This window comes from Taudactylus pleione, unplaced genomic scaffold (genome assembly GCF_031769625.1).
Source record: "Taudactylus pleione unplaced genomic scaffold, aTauple2 ptg000114l, whole genome shotgun sequence".
NCBI classification, from domain to species: Eukaryota; Metazoa; Chordata; class Amphibia; order Anura; family Myobatrachidae; genus Taudactylus; species Taudactylus pleione.
Window position 1 is genome coordinate 8,680,814 of NW_028284516.1, and position 22,121 is coordinate 8,702,934.

General features: G+C 44.5%; 1 protein-coding gene across 2 annotated transcripts in view; it reads left to right on the forward strand.

The window, feature by feature from the left end:
* The window catches only part of LOC148524937 (carbonic anhydrase 13-like), a 56,965-nt gene that overhangs the window by 16,201 nt on the left and 18,643 nt on the right, over positions 1 to 22,121 (forward strand). For both annotated transcript variants that reach the window (XM_088471398.1, XM_088471399.1), the window contains exon 3: positions 13,629 to 13,747. In XM_088471398.1, coding sequence (XP_088327524.1) covers positions 13,629 to 13,747 — 119 coding nt within the window. The remainder of the gene's footprint in view (positions 1 to 13,628; positions 13,748 to 22,121) is intronic.

Below are 22,121 nucleotides of genomic sequence, written 5' to 3' on the forward strand. Positions count from 1 at the left end.
ATAGCCGTGGGTAGACGTTGGTAGCTGAGAGGCTACGTGGAGCGGCTGGATAGCCGTGGGTAGACGTTGGTAGCTGAGTGGCTACGTGGAGCGGCTGGATAGCCGTGGGTAGACGTTGGTAGCTGAGAGGCTACGTGGAGCGGCTGGATAGCCGTGGGTAGACGTTGGTAGCTGAGTGGCTACGTGGAGCGGCTGGATAGCCGTGGGTAGACGTTGGTAGCTGAGAGGCTACGTGGAGCGGCTGGAGCGCAGTGGGAAGGCTACTTAGCTAAACTAAGAAACTAGTTGCACTGGCAACTTGTGTGAGCATTGGGGATGCTTTTATAGTGGACACTGGGAGCTGACAGGCTGAGAGAGAAGGAGAAGGCTCCTCATTGGTGGAAGTGGGGTCACATGGGCAATCCAAGATGGCCGCGCCCATGGACCGGAGGACAGCGCTTCCTGGAGGTAGTCAGCGGGGACCAGCGGTAAGCAGGAGCCGGCGTGGGAGCAGCACAGCAGCGGGACCCTCCAGAGGACAACAGCGTACAGCGCGGGAGCCGGAAGACAGCGCGGGTCAGCGACCGCACAGGTAAGCAACGGGGTCTGATTCTGGGGTCTCCAAGCCGGCGTGTGACAAAGGATTTGTTGGCTAGAATGTCTGTTTTTCATATCTTTAGTTTTTTTTATGCCGATTGTCCTGCTCATGCTCTGTAATGGTACAGTATGCAACAGTTATGCTAAGTCTAACTAGTAGTAGCAAAGTTGTGCAAAATAAAACAAACAAGTTCTGCAAAGTACTGTACAGTGCTGTAAGGAGTTATGCAAAATTATTGTATGCAAAGTAAACAGTTATTCAAAATAAAAGTTTTGCAACGTAAAAAAAAGCAAAATAAAACAAGTTATGCAAAGTAAAGCAGTTTTCTTTTCTTTATTCATAATACAATACAGTTAAATGATTACTGTGCATACTGTATACAGGTATAGTACAGTAATGTATACAGTACAGTTCTGTATTGTACTGTACATGTATACAAAACTGTACTATAATTATGCATATACAATACAGTACTGTATATCCTGTTGATGCTTTCACTGACTCTTTCATTCTATTTTTACCATTTAAAATTGTTGAATGTGCCAGCTTCTTTCCAGCTTAATTTTATAATTGATTGTTTAACAACCAATTCCTTTAACGGAACTTGGTTGTTAAGTGAGGAATGTCTGTATAGATTTGGACCCATAATATCAGAAATGTGAGGGAAGTTTCTGAACGACGACTGGGAGGTGCTAGGGGATGGCTAAAAAAACATACGTAGATGTTGAGTCTGTTAGAAAGCAATGCACTCCTGCAGGGAGGTCTGACCTCCACCCTGATGTGCTACTGCACTTGTGACAGCAGCAATCTTTACTGTGAGAGTGACATGGTGGGAGACAGAAGTCACGTACTTAGCACCTATGAGAGACCCAGTTAATTACCTGCTATAAAGCTATTCCAGATCCCTGCACCACTACTTGTTTGCAGCATATATTCAGCAGCTGGTAAGCTGTACAAAACCCTGCTCCGATCCATTACCAGTAAATGTAACAGTGAGTACGGCTGTAACTGCTATCTTTCAATAAACCAACACCATTGGTTAAGTAACTGGGCTGTTCATAGTTTGAGTCATCCACTGGTGTGTGCCTAACAACTCTGCAATATCAACACCTGCACACACATTATTTCCAACAGGTTATGGGCCCAGGCATACAGGTGTAAAGTGGCCAGGCTCCCAAGCACCCACAGATACCCAGATATACAAGTAATTAGAGATGCCCAGTGCAGCATACAGATGCCATCTTAGGCACATGTGTAGTGCAGACGGGATCAGTACGGATGACCACTGGACCTATGCCCGGTGGTTCAAATCCCGACAGCAGAAGACTGGCAGGCATCTAAATCCCAATGGGTAAGTACACTGCCTAACCCTAATCTTCTCGTACTCCTAACCCTCCCTTAGAAGTGCTTAAACCTAACCTCCCCCCAGTGCCTAACCCTAACACCCCTGTAAGTGCCTAAACCTAACCCCCCCTGTCCCCGCTGCCCAAACCTGTCTCCCGGGGGGTGCATAACCCTAACTTCCTCCCGGGGTTGCCATCCCCCCTTCCCCTAGCCTAACCCTCCTGGGATGGGTGCCTAACCCTAAGCCCCCCTCCAGGAGCCAATAACCTAACCATCCCCCCCCACAGCTGCCTGCGCCCACCGCCTGGCTTACCTACATTCGGTATGCCGGGCGTCGGGCTCCTGGTGTAGGTATAATGACAGGCGTTGGGTTTTCGATGCCTGTCATTAGTACCCTGCTGGGATTTGGCAGTCGTGAAGCTGGTGATTGGCATTTTGACCATCGACTTCCTGACTGCATCCCGTGCAGACTGCATAAGAACACAGAGAGTACAGCACAAATTGTTTCCAGCACAGTGTGTCAGCACAATAGCTAGTCAGTGCACAGAAGCTGCATAAAAACACAGAGTGAAGACAGCACAAAATGTTTCCAGTGCAGTATAGCAGCAGTGAAGCTGATTAATGTACAGGAGCTGCACAATTATGTCTGTAAGAATCATAAATACAGGAGCTATACACATAATGAGGTTTGCAATGGAAATGCAATTAAAGTGTTAAATGTTGTGGAAGGTCACAGTTGACCCTGATGTAGATGCAAGCCCAGATGATATAGAGATAACCATGGGAACCAAAGTCTTAAGTGCAGAGCAACACATGTCTATAATACATGGGATAGAGTCAGCAAAAGGAGGATAAATTTAAGACGTGTATTGTATAACACCAAGTTGAATGAATGCAGCAGTGATTATTACATAGACATGATGTCTGTCTCTCAGCAACTAATGTCTGTTGGAACGTAAGTGGATTATGAGGAGATTGCTACGGCAATGCTGCAGAACTTGACGTCTGAGTTTGAATTCTTGGTTGTTGCATTAGAGGTAAACATAGTAAAGTTAACAACAGATACAGTCAAAGCAAAGTTTTTACAGTTTCAAGAATATGTGACCTGTGATTTGAATGCTGAAACTACTGCATTACATACAGAGAATGAAAAATTCTGAGCATTTTAATTCAAGTGTAATAATTGTCACAAGATAGGTCACAAAGCAATTGAGCGCAAGCAAAAGAATAGGAATACTATACAAAGCAAGAATTGCAATGGCAGAGATAAGTCAGCCCTGAGTGTTACAGATAACCGCAGAAACATTGCTGGTACATCGATTTGGGCGTAGCAAGACGTTTCAGTTCCAATGAGGAATGGTTCATTAAGTTATACAAATGTGACCATATCACTATCAAAAAAATTGACAATCAAGTCCTTACAGCACCTAAAGTTTGGACAATTGAAGCTAACTTAAAAATTGGGACAAGAACAAAAGTCACAGAGATCCAATATGTGCTTTATGTACCAGAACTGGAAACAAATCTTATCACCATCAGTGTCCTAGAACAGACAAGCCACACAGTTCACTTAGCTCAAGGAAAATGCATTGTGAGAAACAGTAGATGGGCTGTCACATAGCACTGTTGGGCTGATACATAGCATTGTTATGAAGATAACTGAATCACAGTCACTGGTATTTTGACATAGAAGATTTGGTCACCTTGGATATGACAGTGTTCAGAAGCCACTGTACAAAGTGGAATGGTTACAGGAATGTTAGTGACTAACGCAGAGAACCACGTATATGAGAGCTGTATTGCAGGTAAACAAAGCCGATAGCTGTTTCCAAAATCAGCAGAGTTACAAAACCACTTGACATAGTACTTTCAAATATGTGTGGTGCCTAACCCTAACCCCCCTCCCTGCAGCCTAACCCTGACTCTTCCTGGGGGGCACTTAACCCTAATTTGCCCCTGGGGGTCCCTAAACCAAACCCCACTTTTCTGGGATAACGCAAATACTTACCTTGACCTTATGTTCGGGATTGTGGCGGTAGGGATGTCAACGCTGGTTTCCTGATCCCATTGGGGATAGCAGCATTGGCATTTTCCAGAGCGATGGGATTCCGGCATTGGTATATCGATGGCCGGCATCCCGTCCGCTGGCATAGTCACTACATCCCTTGCTTGGCTATTGCCATGAGAGCCAAGGTTACAGATTGTGGAATCCGAATACCAAAAACATTGTTAACTTATGAAATGTTATTTTTAAAGAGACAACACAAGTTGAAGAAAAGTTGGAATATAATATACAGAACAATTATGTGTCACTGGACATACAGTACCAGCTGCTGGAGATATATCTGAGTCCGGGACTATCAGTATGGAAGTTCAACTACATAAAAGATCTTCTGCAAGATCAAATATAAGCAAGCCACCTAAAAGATATGATGAGGAATTTGCAAACCTTGCATTCAGTGAGTCTCAAGATATCAATTGGCATACTGATTGGTATGAATGGCAATCCAAGATAGGCAAAGAGGCTATGCAAGATTTAAAAATCATCAGTGTGAAAGGCATCAAGAATCATGATGGTTGCAGCAGTCCCAAGTTCTTGAGTGGAGAGACTGTTGTTAATACCCATGCTATCAGAACTTTTGCTAAATTATCTTCCGAGAAGGGCAAGTTGTAGTCACGTGATGTGTTGACGCCTTTTCATGTGAATGGCTCTCTGCAACTGGTTCAATGTGTCACAATCATGGTCAGCATTCACAGTATCTTCTTTGGTAAGGAAATCATGAAGAAGCACGCCCTTGTGGTACCAAAACATGGTCACCATGACCTTCTTTACTGATGGAATGTTTTGACTTTCTTTGAAGGTGGGGATGATGCGTATTCCCATGTCATGGATGCTTGCTTCATCTCTGGTGTCACATGATGCACCCACATTTTATCGCCTGCAACAATACGCTGCAGGAACTGCACTCCCTCCTCATGGTACCGCATCAAGTGCACAAGAGACAATCTCATCCTATTGGTTTTTTGAACTTCTGTGAGTTGCTTGGGTACTCAGAGTGAACATTTTGTCCTGTAACCCAGCTGCTCATGAAGGAGGTTGTGAACAGTACCCACTGAGATGTTCATCAATATCACCAACTCAAATGTCATCTGTGGTGGACGTGTTTGACTGGCCGGATCGCTGTTAATCTTGAATTTCTGTCCTGTCGTTATTAAAAACAGTGCACCAAACCCAAACCTGTATCAGTGATATGACGTTATCACCGTACACCTCGACAAGATGGCGATGAATTTCAGCTGCTAATGTGCCTTGAGATGCAGAAAACTGATCACACTACGCACCTCAATGTTTGACCATGTTTCCGCCAGCCCAGCCATCATTCAACTGATGTTGGAGCAGTATGACTGATATGAGACACAGTCTAATGGCTTCAGTGGTCTACCTGCTCTGGCCTGGCGGGAAATTAGAATGAAATAGAGAACTTATTGAACCACCCTCGTTAATAGTATGATATGAGGCACAGTCTAATGGCTTCAGTGGTCTACCTGCTCTGGCCTGACTGGAAATTAGAATGAAATAGAGAACTTATTGAACCACCCTCGTTAATAGTATGAACTACATCATCAGTATTATCACTGAGCTCATTGTTCAATCTATCAGCAAGTTAAAATCACTTTATTTGTTTAGAAGATTTGAATTGCAAATTAATTCCCTTTATTATGTTGATCCACAGGGAGCATTGCTGAAATCTGCTTTGTTTTTTAGCTACCTTCATCCAGCAGGGAAGTATTGGGAATGTAAAGTGGCCCTGGAAAATATTTTGAAAGTTTCCTCATGTTGTAGCATAGTTATCAACTTTCTGGCGCTCCCTCTGGGAGGCACAACGGGAGGCATGGCTCGGCATATGAGGCAGTGTGGGAGAAGTGGCGGCGCAGTCACATCATTGTGGCCAGGCCCCCTGCTATACAAAAATATTAATTTGCATAGAGGGCAAAAAAAAGGACAAAAGATAGTTTTATTGGGGCACTCTTTTAATAATTGACAAATATTACATGAATCATATAATCAAGTATACAGAAAAAACAATCATTGAGCTACAAAATGTACAAGATTATGTGGTATAGCTGGAGAACATAATTTTCATAAATGATAGGATCTAAGCAAAAATACATATAAAATAAATATTTTGTCCTGTATTGAGCTAATTGCATTTATTATTTTCCTGCTCATACATGCTAATCCACATATAATCTCTCCCTCTTAGAAATACATTTTTGCAATATAAATCACTGTATATACATAGATTGTCCAGTATTTGACCAGAAAGACAAATATTATAGACACAAATCACTTAGATTGGTAAAATTGTGTAATTAAACAAGAAACCTAGCCAGTTAATTACTGGTATAGTACCTTCAAAGGTAATATAACTGCAAAATATACACAATATACAATACTTGAAACCTTCCAATCAAAGCTTATAAGTATTTACTTAATTATTAGATTGATTTCTATTACCATTGGATAAATACTTAATTAGTTACTGATACATTTGTATCAAATAATTACTTCTAGAGTGCCCCAAAAAACCTATCTTTTGTCCTTTTTTTTGCCCTTTATGCAAATTAATATTTATGTGTACTGCACAAAAACTTTGGGAGCACCACCAACATAGGATCATCTAATATGGATTGATAGATAGATCATTACATTGGTTCTGAAAAACTACATGTTATATATACCTTTTCTAACTGGTGCAGACTCAACATCCAAACTATATGAGACCCCTGCTATACAATGCAGAGATTGCCGTCATTGTAAAGCGAGGGGCATAGCTATTATGACGTGATTCAGCATGATTCGCGTTATCTGCCGCCTGGACCACCCACTTCACCCAGTAAGTAGGCTGTAGGGGGCGAGTGCCGGCCAGCTCCTGGAGACTTGCCCACTTTTCCTGCCAGCCATGAGCGCCACACGATTTTCCGGAGCCTCCCAGGCATTGCAGGAGAGTAGGAAAGTATGTGTTGTAGGCGTCACCAAAGTGACAAAGGGAGGGGTCAAACTGGCAGAAGGGTCTTCTGGGCTAAGGGAAGAGTAGATCACCCTTTCAGATTCCATCCTTTAACATAGTGAAGTGTGTAGGGCCTTGATGATGTGTTTTAATGCAAATTGCATCATCATTACCCCGCCCTCAGTGTGCAATGCAGTGAATTGCAGCATTTTGCGGGGGCAGTACCACTATGATGTGAATTGCATCATTAGACACCTGCACTTGCCCCTTAGGCATCTTCTCAGAGATCTCCCGGAGAAGAGCTCTAAAATAAAGACAAATTTGCTTGCATGCTAAGGGCAAAATTTAAGAATAGAATAGAATAGAAACCCTTGATTTATCAAGCAGGGGTTTTGAAAACCACCATAAAACTGGCAGCTAACACACCGAAAAAAATTGACTGTCTTTAAGGTGCCTACACACACAGCGATTTTTTACCCAAGTTGGCCGATTTTGATGAAGTGTGATGACAAATCATGTAAAATATGGCCAAATCGTGAGTTTTCACTCGCGATCACGATGCCAATGCGCGTCCCCGCTCGTTATACATCGCATCTTCAGATCTGCCATGCTGTAGGGCAGATTTGCCAATCTGGGACATGTGGTGCCGATCGTGATTACTTTTTACTAACAATGTATCTCACGATTCATCGTACTTCGAGGAATTTGACAGACAGGACCCTGTACATGCCCATCCGCCATCTTGTGCAGCATCGTGGATAGAAGGAGACGGAAGCACGATTGGGAGCCTGCACACCTGAAGTCTAGATTTCAGCACTTTGGTGAGTATTGGTACTGTATTAATGCAACCCCACTGCCCACCAATATGTGCCACCCACCTACCAACTAATGTGTGCCACCCACCTATAAATGCATGACCCAGCCACTGCCCGCCCGAATGACAAAGCCACCTACCCACTCACTGGCCACCAATGTCACGGGCTACCTAATAAATAACAAGAAAACACTCCAAATATATGAAAATTTCAAAAACAAATATACTGTATTACAACAAGATAAACAAATACATTACAACAACATAAACAATTCTATTACAACAACATAAAATATATTTCAACAGCATAATCAAATGTATTACCTTTGTTTATATTGCTGTAATATATTTGTTTATGATATTGTAATATAACATCATAAACAAATGTATTGCAACAACAAACAAATCTATTACGTAAACAGAAATATATTACAAACATGTAAAAAAACAAATTAAAATACAAATAAAAACACATTACATTTCTGTAAAAAATGAAAACATTACAATACAAATAAAACACATTACACTCCTGTAAAAAAAAAGAAAACATTACAATACAAATAAAAACACATTACATTCCTTTAAAAAAGAAAACATTACAATACAAATAATAACACATTACATTCCTGTAAAAGATAAACATATTACAATACCATAACAAACATATTAAAATCTTGCCTAAAAAACATATTAAGACATTAAAACATTTAACATTAACAACATCAAAAATCACAAAACTATTTACAATAATACTTAAATATTTATATGTCCTTATTTTTTATTCTTACTAGGACTATCAATGGATAGTGAGCGCGAGATTGTGACTGAATTCCTCGAGATCCTACAGTCAAAATAATGTCTATGGTGGATAAGCTGTAGACAATACCATAATAAGTCTCAGAAATTGGCAGCTTTAGAGGTGTTGTTGGAGTACACTAAAAAGTTAATTGCAGATGCTGACCTGAAAACAGTCCGCCACAAAATCCAGAACCTGGGTACGGTCTACATCAAGGAGAAGAAGAATGTGGACGATTCAAAGAGGTTTGGCGCAGGCACCGATGATGTGTATCATCTAATGTTGTGGTACTATAATTTGATGAGCTTCATCAGCGATCAGGAGCCACAACACCAGTCTGTCGTCCTGATGGCCGAGCGAGAGGGAGAAGAGGAGGCGGCAGAAGTGAGTGGACCATCTGAGGAGATTTTGGTAAGTTGCAACACAGTTCATAAACCAAAATCTTTTTTTTAGAATAATCCCAAATGTCCACTGTAGTCAGTTAGTTCACAGACAGTCCTCCTGCCATGGCACCGCACCTGGTCCATTGAAATAGGCCATATACTCCTCCCTCACTTCTTTGGCACGTGCGGTTGATGTTGTTGAAATTGGTGGTGCAGACATTGATGTAAACTGGGCAATCTCCTCCGGATGTCCTGCATCTTCTGGTCTAGCTGTGACTGCTCCTCGTTGGGTAGTTTTTCTTTGCAGAAAGTTATGCAGCACACAGCACGCCATCACGACCCAGTCTATCTTGTACACACGTAGGTTTATGGTGGTGTGGAAAATGCGGAACCATTTGGTGAGTATTCCAAACGCATTTTCCACAATGCATTGTGCACGGGATAGATGGTAGTTGTAGATCCTCTTCTGTCTGGTCAGGCCCCTCTGTGCAAATGGCTTCATCACATGTTCATGTAAAGCAAAAGCCTCGTCTGCAACGAAAACATAATTTAGGCTGTGCTGTGTCTCGTCCAGTGACGGCAAGTTGAGGGTTGTGTTGGTGAGTCTCTGGTAGAATGCCATCTGTTTGAAGGACCCACCATCCGAAGCATGGCTATTCTTGCCAACATCCACAAACAAAAATTCATTGTTGGTATTCACCACTGTCATGAGAACGATGCTGAAGAAGCCTTTGTAGTTGTAGTAATATGATCCGGTGTTGGCAGGTGGATTGATGCGGATGTGTTTTCCATCGATGTCTCCGCAGTTAGGGAAATTCCAACGTTGTTCAAACTCTTCAGCAATGCTCTTCCACTCCTCCACGGTGTTTGGAAACTACAAAAATAGAAAAAAATGGGTTAAAATATGACTATAATATTTTTTCTCCATTTCTTTTTCCTATATAGACTCCCACCCAAGAGCCTGGTATGTTCTCTACGCCGGACCCAAGTTTGATCATGGACAGCGAGGTGGAAAATTCTTCCCCAGTGCCAACAAGCATTCAACCCCCCCATCATGTTCCGCACCTCCCTAACGGAAAAAAAAACAGGGGAAAAAGCAGCAGCAGTACTCAGAACAGGAGGACATATTTCTGCAACAAGCACAACGCATCCTTCAGAAACCGCCAGATGACATTGACGATTTCACAGCACATATTAACAGTAGAATGCGAAAAATGGATGACCCAACTAAGAAAAGTTTCACAGGCTCGTGTATGAGCTATTAATAAGGTCACTCAATAGCAATTTACATGACTCAACTTACATTACAGACCCACTACTATATTCGCCTGCCCCAACCGCATATGTGAGACCCCCCCAGCTCAGTTGGAGGTTACTCCCCCACCCAGTACCCCACCCACAAGCCAGACCATTTATAGTGCTCTGCTGGAGGCAGAGGTAGATATGCCCCGTTACTCGTAATTTTTTCAGGTATTTTTTTTTTTATTGTTGCCTGTACTATCACCAAATAGTAGGTGCTTCTGTATGGTATACAGTGGTGATGACGCTGATTGGACAAGGTCACTACACACATTGTGCAGGTACAGATTGATGGAAGCCAGGGCCACAATCTGGACTTGTGCCATGTGTGTAATGGCATGATCAAACTGGCGTCTGACCCACCGTATAACCTACAGCAGTCTACCAATAGAGATTGATAAAATTTGGTGATAATCTTGTTTTCCACATTTTATATACATAATGTAAAATTGATATATTAAAAAAAAACACAAATAAAATGTTATTTAATATTGTGCAGTGTTGTTGGCACAGTCTTGTTAATGCAGCCTTATTAGCTGTCAACATAGTTATATAAAGAGTTTAAAAAAACAAAGAAAAAACTTTTTCTTTCACAAGAAACAAATGTGTAGTGTGTTTTTTTTTTTACCTTGCAATACTGGTACTGCAGCACTTTAACAATAGCCTTGCAGGTCTCCGGAATGATGACGCCCAAGGACTGAGGCGAGATGAGGGTCCCAAACTTCAGGTCTTCCAATGACCTTCTTGTAGCCAGGCACCTCAGGGTAGCCACCAGTCTCTCTTCAACAGGGATTGCCTCCGCATGTGGAGGGTCACCATACTCAGCAATTCCTGGAAAGTGCCGTCATCCATGCGCAGGTAGTTGCGGTAGTCGTCCGGGTTGTTCTCCTTGATCTCCATCAGCAGGAACATGTGAGAGCTAGTATCCCTTTGCAGCAGCCACTCCTTGGTCCAGCATACTCTTCTCCTCCTTCGCTGGGCCCTCTCCTGGATCACCTTGACCCCAACTTGGACAACCAACACTTTATACTGATAGGGATGCATCAGCACAGAATTCAGGAACAGGGTAGAATGCAGGTAGCACACACTTGGAGGTAGAAGACACTTTGTAAAAGGCAAGCCAAATACAAAGCAGAGCACAGTAGTAATGTACAGGGTTCAGCAGGTATACACCTAGCCTCACTAGTAGAAGAGCAGAATGTGCACAGGGTTAAAATAGCGCCTGCTTTTTATACCCCCTAGCTAGCCCCACCCATTATTTAAATTTCCCACCAATCGTGAGGATCCTCATGTGTTGTTTAGTAAACTCACGATCTATCAGGCACGATCTCATGATTTGGTCCTCGACACGTTGCACGATAGATCGTGAGATCGTGAATCAAATTTGCAGCTTTTTTTACTTAATTGTGCTCACGACTGCCGGGGAACTCCCGGGGAGAGTTCAGGGGAAATCGCACACATCGTGGGATTGTGAGCACATCTCTATGTGTGTAGGCAGTGGCACCTTTAGACAGGTGTGTTTGCTGAAACAGCAGGTAAATTAATTGATTTTAATAGACAATTTTGACAGAAATATAATCCAATTGGACTAGATTATGATGTCTCTCACTAGATATGACTGGTCTTTAACAAAAACAAATATAAAACAAAAAAAAACACAAACACACAATCACACTGCACTCACACACAGAAATATAATCACACACAGGACTTAAAAAAAATTACTATATGGAAAACGAAGGTCAAATTGACAAATACAGACCAAGAAGCAAAACAACTTATATAAAAAATCACCACAATTAGTAATCACTTTATATCTCACCTTATTCTTAACTACAACTTTCTCCTCCACTTACACTCTGCACAGACTCACAAAGTGATAGGAGCCGGCTATCTGTTTTTTATGATATCAGATGAATACTGTTTCTACAAAAGCACCATTAAATGATTAGCAATAGAATATAATCTACAGTAATCCACTGTGGTCTGTTTCTATGATAAAAATAGTTTGCTGCCTTCTATAACAAATAGGGCAAAATTTACTAAGCGGCGGGTTTTAGACCTCGGCTGTTTGGTGGCGGTTTGACAGCGGGTTCTAAATGACGGCCCTGTTCTATTCTATTCTTAAATTAGTTTTAACAGTGGCTTTGGCCTTAGTAAATCTGCGGATAGCAAAATCACTGCCAAACCGCCACCAAACCACCACCAAACCCCGGGGTTTAGAACCCGCCGCTTAGTAAATTTTGCCCACAGAGTAGTACAAATGAATGACTATCAATAGAGTAGCTTCTATTTCACAGTGGTCTGTTTCTATGATGTCCGGTGAATGTTCTTTCTATAAAAGCACTATTAAATGAATATGAATAGAATAGATTCTAATCTGCAGTGGTTAGAAACCACAGTGAAATAGAATAGAAACCACTGCCAAATAGAACACTCCACGACAGGTTGTCGATTAGAAACTGCCGGGGATTGACGGGGGTTTCAGTTTAGATATCAAATCCGACCTTTAGCAAATGCTGTCAATCAGAAATAGAAACCTCTGTCCATTGACGGCAGTTTCCGGCGCTTTCCAAATGACACCAAAACCGGCACTTAGAAATTTTAGCCCTAAGCGTGTAACAGGACACAACTCACTATTGTCTGCCAAAATCGTGACTCTTCCACCAGATACGGGATAGGTGGCAGAGAATATTTCTCCTAACTGTTCTTACAACTGTTACTACCTACTACAGTTGAAGGTGTCACTGTATTCAGAGCTTTCGCTTGGCTGGTCCATGGAATGTTGGCACCATGTCTGAAACTAAAATAGGCCCTTTTCATTACTGCCAAGATGAGCGTTTAGTGAACACTCTAGGCCTTAACTCCCCAACGGTCAATCAATAGCATTCACATGTAATAAATAGGCCTATTTCCCAAAACTAACCCCACCATTATATTATTGGCCCCCACATTTAATACAGAGAACGGACGGACATTGCAATAACAAGACTAACAATATATTAATTACATCAATGCACCCCACTTTACATGAGTACAGTCTTCCTTGCACTTTGCATGTCGAAGACAAAAAAATACATAAATAAATAGTGTAATGTTGGGTATTTTTAATCCTTACCTCCCAACGTCCCTTCACCCCACCCCACCCCATCCTTTATAGCCACCCAGCCAAGTATATATACTCTACACACAAAAGTACACTGAAATGTATTCATTTCATTATATGTCATAATCTTAATAGCACCATGTTCATCATGCTGACTATAATGCCGGTTGTGGTTGTATTTTAAGATGGCATTATAAAGAGGGAGCACTGTATTAATATAAGGAAATACATCGTGTACAGATTATTCTCTATATGCTTTGTGTTGCTGCATGGCCTTTTCATGCTTTTCTCTTGTAGTACTATGTGAAGGGCCATTGACTGGGCAATATCGCTTACGTCAGTTCCATTTTCACTGGGGATCCTCTGACAGACATGGCTCTGAGCATGTAGTAAATGGAAAGACATACCCTGCTGAGGTAAGATGCTGCAGATTCAGGAAGCAGACAAAACCCCCCCATTTTAGGATATGAACCATTAACATAGAATACATTGATTAGTGTACACCTGACATTATAGTACAGTATAGTATTACCTTGCACCTGACACAGGACAAAGAGCTAAGACTGCAGTCATTTGAGAACTATGACATCACTGGCACCCCTGACTCACCCAGGGGTGCCAAGAGGGGGCCTGGTAGAAAGTAACCAAACACCTTGCAATGCTGCCACCACTCCCCGCGCCCCTAACACCATAATGTGGTATAGCTGCGGCTGCACCCCTTCCAGTGGCCACAATCTCCTAAATAATATCCAGGCCCACCTAATGTCTTGACAGCTCTGGGCCTAGCTCTTGTGTGTTACACAATATTGTTCCAGAATATTACACATTCTATTTTAGCAAGGCATATCTGCCAAGCCCCGGGGTCCGGAGGAAGGAGCCGGACAGGGGCGGAGGGATCCGAAAGGATACCTCTTTGCAACCCGGGACCCCTTCCTATAGGGAAGAAGTGGGTGTGCGGAAGCAAATGTCATCTGAAGATGGCGAATGATCCCGCAGTCAAGCTCCGAAAATATTGTATTTTTGGAGCTTGATGAATTTAGGCCCCCATACTAGTGAATGGGGACAGCGGGCCACATGGGGAGAGAAAGGTAAGCAGGAGATATCTGTGATACCCTTCTGCTCCACAGGAGGTTTCTGTCCTCCCTGAGCTCGCCTTAGGACACCTGCGTTACGGTTTGACAGGTGTACTGCCCCAGTCAAACTCCCCTTTATGATGAATGGCCCCAAAACTTAGGCCCTCATTCAGAGCCGTACGCTCTGAGCAGAGCGCACGCTCTGAATGAGGGCCGCCCTCCATAATTATGGAGCGTCCTCCTGGACGCTCGTATAGCTGTGGGTCACCACCCACAGCCTATACGAGCGTGCAGTTTGATGGCCGCGATGGTCTTGACCATCGCGACCATCGAAACTGCGAGCCGGAGCCTGCGGTTGAGGTTTTCAACCGCAAGGCCAGGAGTGATTTTGGCTCTATCAGAGCCAAAATCACTCCCACTGACATCACTAGTGATGTCAGTGGGCCGGCTTCTGACGGTAGGCGTTCCCTTGGGAACGCCCCCGTCAGGGAGGCACGCCCCCGGCATGCCCACCAAAGGGGGCGTGCTGTCAATCAACATCGACAGCACGCCCCCTTTGATCAGACACAACGAGCGAAGGACTTTCCTTCGCTCGTCGCGTCTGGCGCATGCGCACGACGGAGCTCCCGCCGTCGTGCGCATGCACAGTGCACAACATCGACCCACTTGCGAGCGGACAGCCGCTTGCGAGTGGGTCTGAATCAGGCCCTTAATTTCTCCAAAAGTAGGTGAAAAATTTCACCTGCTTTTGAAGAAATTAAGGGTATTTACTAAACTGCAGGTTTTTAGAAGTGGAGATGTTGCCCATAACAACCAATCAGATTCTACTTATAATTTATCTTCTAGTAGATAATAGCTTGAATCTGATTGGTTGCTATGGGCAACATCTCCACTTCTAAAAACCTGCACATTAGTAAATATTAGTAAAAGTCTGTGAAAGGATTTTTTATTAATTTTTTGGCCGAAATTTGTGTAGATTAAGATCTATATAGGAAACTTTTCAGTGTCACGTTCTGCAACCAGGATGGTCCATTGATGAGTCTGTCGGAGAGGTCATCCGAAAGACAAGCATACAGTAGGCTGGTGCAAGTACGCAATGATGATACGTACAAAGCGTACGGATAGGGGCAAGATGCATAGAACTATTCATACTGGCGACTATACGCATTTATGTCTATGCACACAATGCAGGAGCATCTACGGTTGATTTGCGTTCAACTCCGCATGAGATCCATTAGTGTATGTCCAACATTATGGTTGGGCCTGTGTATGACGACACAGGGCCTGAATCAGAGCCGGACGCTATTTGCGGACGCTCGTTCAGAAAAAGGGGCTGGCTATTTAAATTAAGCGCTCGCTCTTTGCGGTCTGTTGACGCCTCTATGTCTGAACGAGCGAACGAAACATGCGCTCACTATTTTGGAAAAAAACGCCCCCTGGCCGCTCGCATCATACGTCATCTCCGCTATTTATTTGATTAATCGAGTACATTGAAAGGCGTATGAACCGCTCGCAGTGCTTGTGGTAGCATATTCCTACCGCAATCATGCGAGCAGTTCAGGCTAAAAGACAACCAAGAGACATGGTCAATGACGCTGCTTTGTTAATTATGCACACCCTTAAAACGCCCGTTTGGCACGCCCTGCGTTCGGATCTCCACTCCCCGTTTTAAAGCACCTTCCCCTGTTACCACCCACAAACGCCTCATTCTGTCACTCAAATTAGCAGGCATTCGCTATTTTGCGAACACATGATTTTCGACCGCAATGACTGGTTCTTCGCATGCGTACTAAAACCCATACGCATGCGCAGATGTGCTAACATCGCTCGTAGCGAACGAGCGGCCGCTTACGAGCGGCTCTGAATCAGGCCCACAGTACACAAAGTAGTTGTCATGGCACTAGGAGAATAGGGATAGGAACGTAGGCAAAGCAGGATGGAGTATTTCAGGACTCTTGCATTACCTGAATACAGTTGGAACAACTGAATAAGATCCCTCGAAAGAAATGCAGCAGGGGACTGCAGAGCCGATTGTTTTAACAGTGATTGTGATCTCTCGGGCTGCCTGGAGGTGGCAGGAGAGAACAACTGCGCAGGTGCTCTATGGACATCATTATGGATCCCAACTGCAACAGTGGGCCTGATTCAGAGCCGCTCGCTCTGAATCAGGGCCGGGTTTTTTTTTTTTAGGACTGGCCTCTTGTCCGCTCGCATAGCTGTGGGTGGCCACCCACAGCTATAGCGAGCGGCCATGATGATGGTCGCGATGGTTAAGACCATCGCGACCATCGGACTTCCGACGAGACCCTTGTGGGAGGGTCTCGTTCATCGCAAGCCCCAGAGAGCTTTCGGCTCTAACAGAGCCAGAAGCCCGCCCACCAAATGGAGCGAGCTGTCACTCAACATCGACAGCTTGCCCCCTTTGGTGCGAGACCCGGAGTGACGGAGTGCCCATCGCTAGCCGTGTCTCGCGCATGCGCACGACGGGTCTGAATCAGGCCTAGTGTACGCAGTTGGCTGAGTGTTGCGTACTGCGATTACGCAGAGCACAGTAAGCCATTGCACAGTAAGTGACAGGTAGTAGTTGAGTGGTTGGAGAAACGCAGATGTGCTTGTCCTTTTGAACACCGTTGTATGGGCGTGCCTAAATTAGCCACTGCGATGGCATGCGCAGCTTGAATACTTACTGCGTGCAATGAGGTTAGCAATTTCTAAGGTAATTGTGCGTGAGGGACCGATGGTACTCGATGTTCCGGTGTATATGCAGGGCTGCAAGGTATTTATGGATTACGGGTGGTATTACGGATGTGAGATAGCGGTAGTGGGAGGCAGTGGGCGTCTCAATGGCTGGCAGTGCAACGACATTGCGATAGCAATCATTAGTAGGGGTGTGCACCGGACACTTTTCGTGTTTTGGTTTTGGATCTGGATCTTTCTTCGTGTTTTGGATCTAGATTGGTTTTGCCAAAACCACCCTTCCATGTTTTGGGTTCTGGGTTTTGTGTTTTGGACCTGTATTTTTTTGAAAAAAAGCATAAAAACAGCTAAAATCACAGAATTTGTGGGTTTTTCTGCTCCTATGCTATTATTAACCTCAATAACCTTAATTTCCACTCATTTCCAGTCTATTCTGAACACCTCACACCTCACAATAGTGTTTTTATGTCCAAAAGGTTGCACAGAGGTAGCTGGATGACTATGCTAAGAGATACGAGTGGGCGGCACAAACACGTGTACCATCTAGGAGTGACACTGCAATGGCAGACAGGATGGCAGTTTGAAAAACTAGGCCCCAGACTATACATAATGCAAAGAAAAAAAAGAGGTGCAAGATGGAATTATCCTTGGGCCCTCCCACCCACCCTTATGTTGTATAAACAGGACATGCACACTTTAACAAACCAAACATTTCAGCGCCAGGGTCTGCCACACAACTGTGGCTGAAATGATTGGTTCGTTTGGGCCCCCACAAAACAAGCTGGCAATTAATCTGTCCCTGCACAAACTGGCTCTACGGAGGCAAGATGTCGTCCTCATCCTCCTCATCCACCGATTCCTCACCCTCTTCAGTGTTGTGTACATCCTCATCCTCACAGAGTATTAATTTGTCCCCGCTGGAATCCACAACCACAGGTCCCTCTGTACGTTCTGGAGGCTGGTCTCCCTGGAAGAGTTGATAATTCATTTTATGAACATCATCTTCTCCACATTTTGTGGAAGCAACCTCCTACGCCTTTCGCTGACAAGGTTCCCGGCTGCACTAAACACTCTTTCGGAGTACACACTGGAGGGGGGGCAACTCAGGTAAAATAGAGCCAGTTTGTACAGGGACCTCCAAATTGCTTCTTTTTCCTGCCAGTACAGGTACGGACTGTCTGACATGCCTACTTGGATGCTGTCACCGATGTAATCCTTTAACAGACAGACGCACGCTTGTCGCTGCTGCTTTGAGGATGCAAGTGCGGCTACAGCCCACACAATTCACAAAGACAGAAAAAAAAGAAGAATATTTTTATTGTTTGTGTAACACACTTTGAGGGTGTCACCACCCTTTAACAGACAGACGCACGCTTGTCGCTGCTGCTTTGAGGACAGTAGCATATCCAGTGACAGTAGACTTGTCAGAAATTGTTGGCACGTCCTTCAGTCCGGACAAGATGTCCAAACCAGCCCTTGACTTATGACACAGGCGCACGCTTGGCACTGCTACAATGTTGATGCATGTGCGGCTACATCGCACACAAGTCACAAACACATTAAAAAAATAGTTTTTTATTTTTTGGAGCACTTTGAGGGTTACACCACCCTTTAACAGACAGACGCACGATTGTCGCTGCTGCTTTGAGGATGCAAGTGCGGCTACAGCCCACACAATTCACAAAGACAGAAAAAAGAAGAATATTTTTATTGTTTGTGTAGCACACTTTGAGGGTGTCACCACCCTTTAACAGACAGACGCACGCTTGTCGCTGCTGCTTTGAGGATGCAAGTGCGGCTACAGCCCACACAATTCACAAAGACAGAAAAAAAAGAACAATATTTTTATTGTTTGTGTAGCACACTTTGAGGGTGTCACCACCCTTTAACAGACAGACGCACGCTTGTCGCTGCTGCTTTAAGGATGCAGGTGCGGCTACAGCCCACACATTTCACAAAGACAGAAAAAAAAAGAAGAATATTTTTATTGTTTGTGGAGCGCACTTTGAGGGTTACACCACCCTTTAACAGACAGACGCACGCTTGTCGCTGCTGCTTTGAGGATGCAGGTGGAATCTAGACGGGATTTGGAACCGGGGACACACTACCTCCATCAATTGTCTAAATCCCACTGCACTAATGGCGGATACCGGACGCACGTCTAACACCAACATAGCAGTCAAGGCCTCAGTTATACGTTTTGCCTCAGGATGACTACTGTCGTACTTCATCCTCATCGCTAGGGACTGTTGGAGGGTCAATTGTTTAGTAAAAGTAGTGATGTTCCTACTTCCTCTCTGGGATGATGAACAACTCCCAGCAGCAGCAACAGCACTAGGAGGAAGTGGTTCTTGATCTTTCCCTATTTTATTTTTATCGGAGAAAGTTTGGACCTCCATTTATGTTATATTGATATATACGTGCGGCTAAGGCGCACACAAACACAGAAAATATTTTTTTATTTTTGCTGGAGAGTAGTGCACTTTGTGGGTTACACCACCCTTTAAGAAATGAGCCAGCCGGCTCTTTACTTATGGGACACAGGCGCACGCTTGGCGCTGCTCCTTTGTTGATGCACGTGCGGCTACTGCGCTCACAATTCACAAACACAGAAAATATATATATTTTTGGTTTGGAGTGTACTTTGGGGGTTACAGCACCCTTTAACGGTCAAGCCAGCCGGCCCTTTACTTATGACACAGGCGCACGCTTGGCACTACTTTGTTGATGCACGTGCGGCTACTGCGCACACAATTCACAAACACAGAAAATCATTTTTTTTTTGGTTTGGACTGGAGTGTACTTTGGGGGTTACAGCACCCTTTAACGGTCAAGCCAGCCGGCCCTTTACTTATGACACAGGCGCACGCTTGGCACTACTTTGTTGATGCACGTGCGGCTACTGCGCTCACAATTCACAAACACAGAAAATATATATTTTTTTGGTTTGGAGTGTACTTTGGGGGTTACAGCACCCTTTAACGGTCAAGCCAGCCGGCCCTTTACTTATGACACAGGCACACGCTTGGCACTACTTTGTTGATGCACGTGCGGCTACTGCGCACACAATTCACAAACACAGAAAATAATTTTTTTTTTGGTTTGGACTGGAGTGTACTTTGGGGGTTACAGCACCCTTTAACGGTCAAGCCAGCCGGCCCTTTACTTATGACACAGGCGCACGCTTGGCACTACTTTGTTGATGCACGTGCGGCTACTGCGCACACAATTCACAAACACACAAAAAATATTATTTTTTTAGCACTTGGGGGGAGCACCCCTGATGGACAGAGCACCCCCTGGACAACACTACAGCACCCCTTTAGGACTGGGACACTGCACAGGACTTTGGATTGGACACAGCCCCTATGGAGAACTGACTGCACAACACAGTCCAGCCAGCCCCTATGGACTTTGAAGTAGTGGACACAGCCCCTATTAACAACAGCAGCACAGCACAACACAGCCAGCCCCTATGGACTTTGAAGTAGTAGACAACAGCAGCACAGCGCAGCGCAGCACAGCACAGCACAACACTACTCTGCACTACACTACACTACACTACACAGCCCAGCCAGCCCTAACTCCCACCCTCCCTCTTCACTGTCCACAGCCGAGTGAGAAAATGGCGCCGACGCGGGTACCTTATATAGGATCCAAAACCCGCGAGACTCGGAAGGCGGGATGATGACGTTTTGCCTCGATTTCAGATCCGAGTCAGGCGGGAAAAGTCGAGCCTGACTCAGATCTGACTCGGATCGGGGGGGCTCGGGGGGGTTCGGATTTCAGAAATCCGAACCCGCTCACCCCTAATCATTAGCATATTTTCGCAGTAGACCTGCATGCGATTTTGGAGCTGCGATCACAATAGTGATCCGTAATGAATCAGACCCAGAGTATCCAACAATTTTGCACACAGAACACAATAAAGTGCATTATATTACATAATATAATTTTATTTATAGTGCACTTAGGGCCTGATTCAGACCCGCTCGCAAGCGCAGAGCGCTCGCAAGTGGGTCGATGTTGCCCAGGTGCGCATGCGCGAGACCGAATAACGAAGGCCAAGCCGTCGTTATGGGTCTCGCACCAAAGGGGGCGTGCTGCCGATGGTGATTGACAGCACGCCCCCTTTGGTGGGCGTGCCGTGGGCGTGGCTACCCAGACGGAGGCGTTCCCATGGGAACATCTATCGTCTGGGGCCGGCCCCACTGACATCACTAGTGATGTCAGTGGGAGTGCTTTTGGCTCTGATAGAGCCAAAAGCACTCCAGGGCTTGCGGCAGCGAGACCCTACCGCAGGGTCTCGTCGCAAGCCCGATGGTGCGATGGTCTTGACCATCGCGACCATCATTTTGGCCGCTCGCTATAGCTGTGGGTGGTAACCCACAGCTATGCAAGCGGCCTGGAGGCCGCTCCAAAAAGGAGCAGGGACGGCCCTGATTCAGAGCGAACGCTCTGTCAGAGCATCGGCTCTGAATCAGGGCCTTAGATTTTTTCAGAAGGACATTACATAATATTCTTATAGCATTGTATTAATAATAGGGGTGTGCACCGGCCACTTTTCGTGTTTTGTGTTTTGGTTTTGGATCTGGATCTTTCTTCGTGTTTTGGATCTGGATTGGTTTTGCCAAAACCACCCTTCCGTGTTTTGGGTTCTGGGTTTTGTGTTTTGGATCTGTATTTTTTTGAAAAAAAGCATAAAAACAGCTAAAATCACAGAATTTGTAGGTTTTTCTGCTCCTATGCTATTATTAACCTCAATAACCTTAATTTCCACTCATTTCCAGTCTATTCTGAACACCTCACACCTCACAATAGTGTTTTTATGTCGAAAAGGTTGCACCGAGGTAGCTGGATGACTATGCTAAGCGACACGAGTGGGCGGCACAAACACGTGACCCATCTAGGAGTGACACTGCAGTGGCAGACAGGATGGCAGTTAGAAAAACTAGGCCCCAAACTGTACATAATGCAAAGAAAAAAAAGAGGTGCAAGATAGAATTGTCCTTGGGCCCTC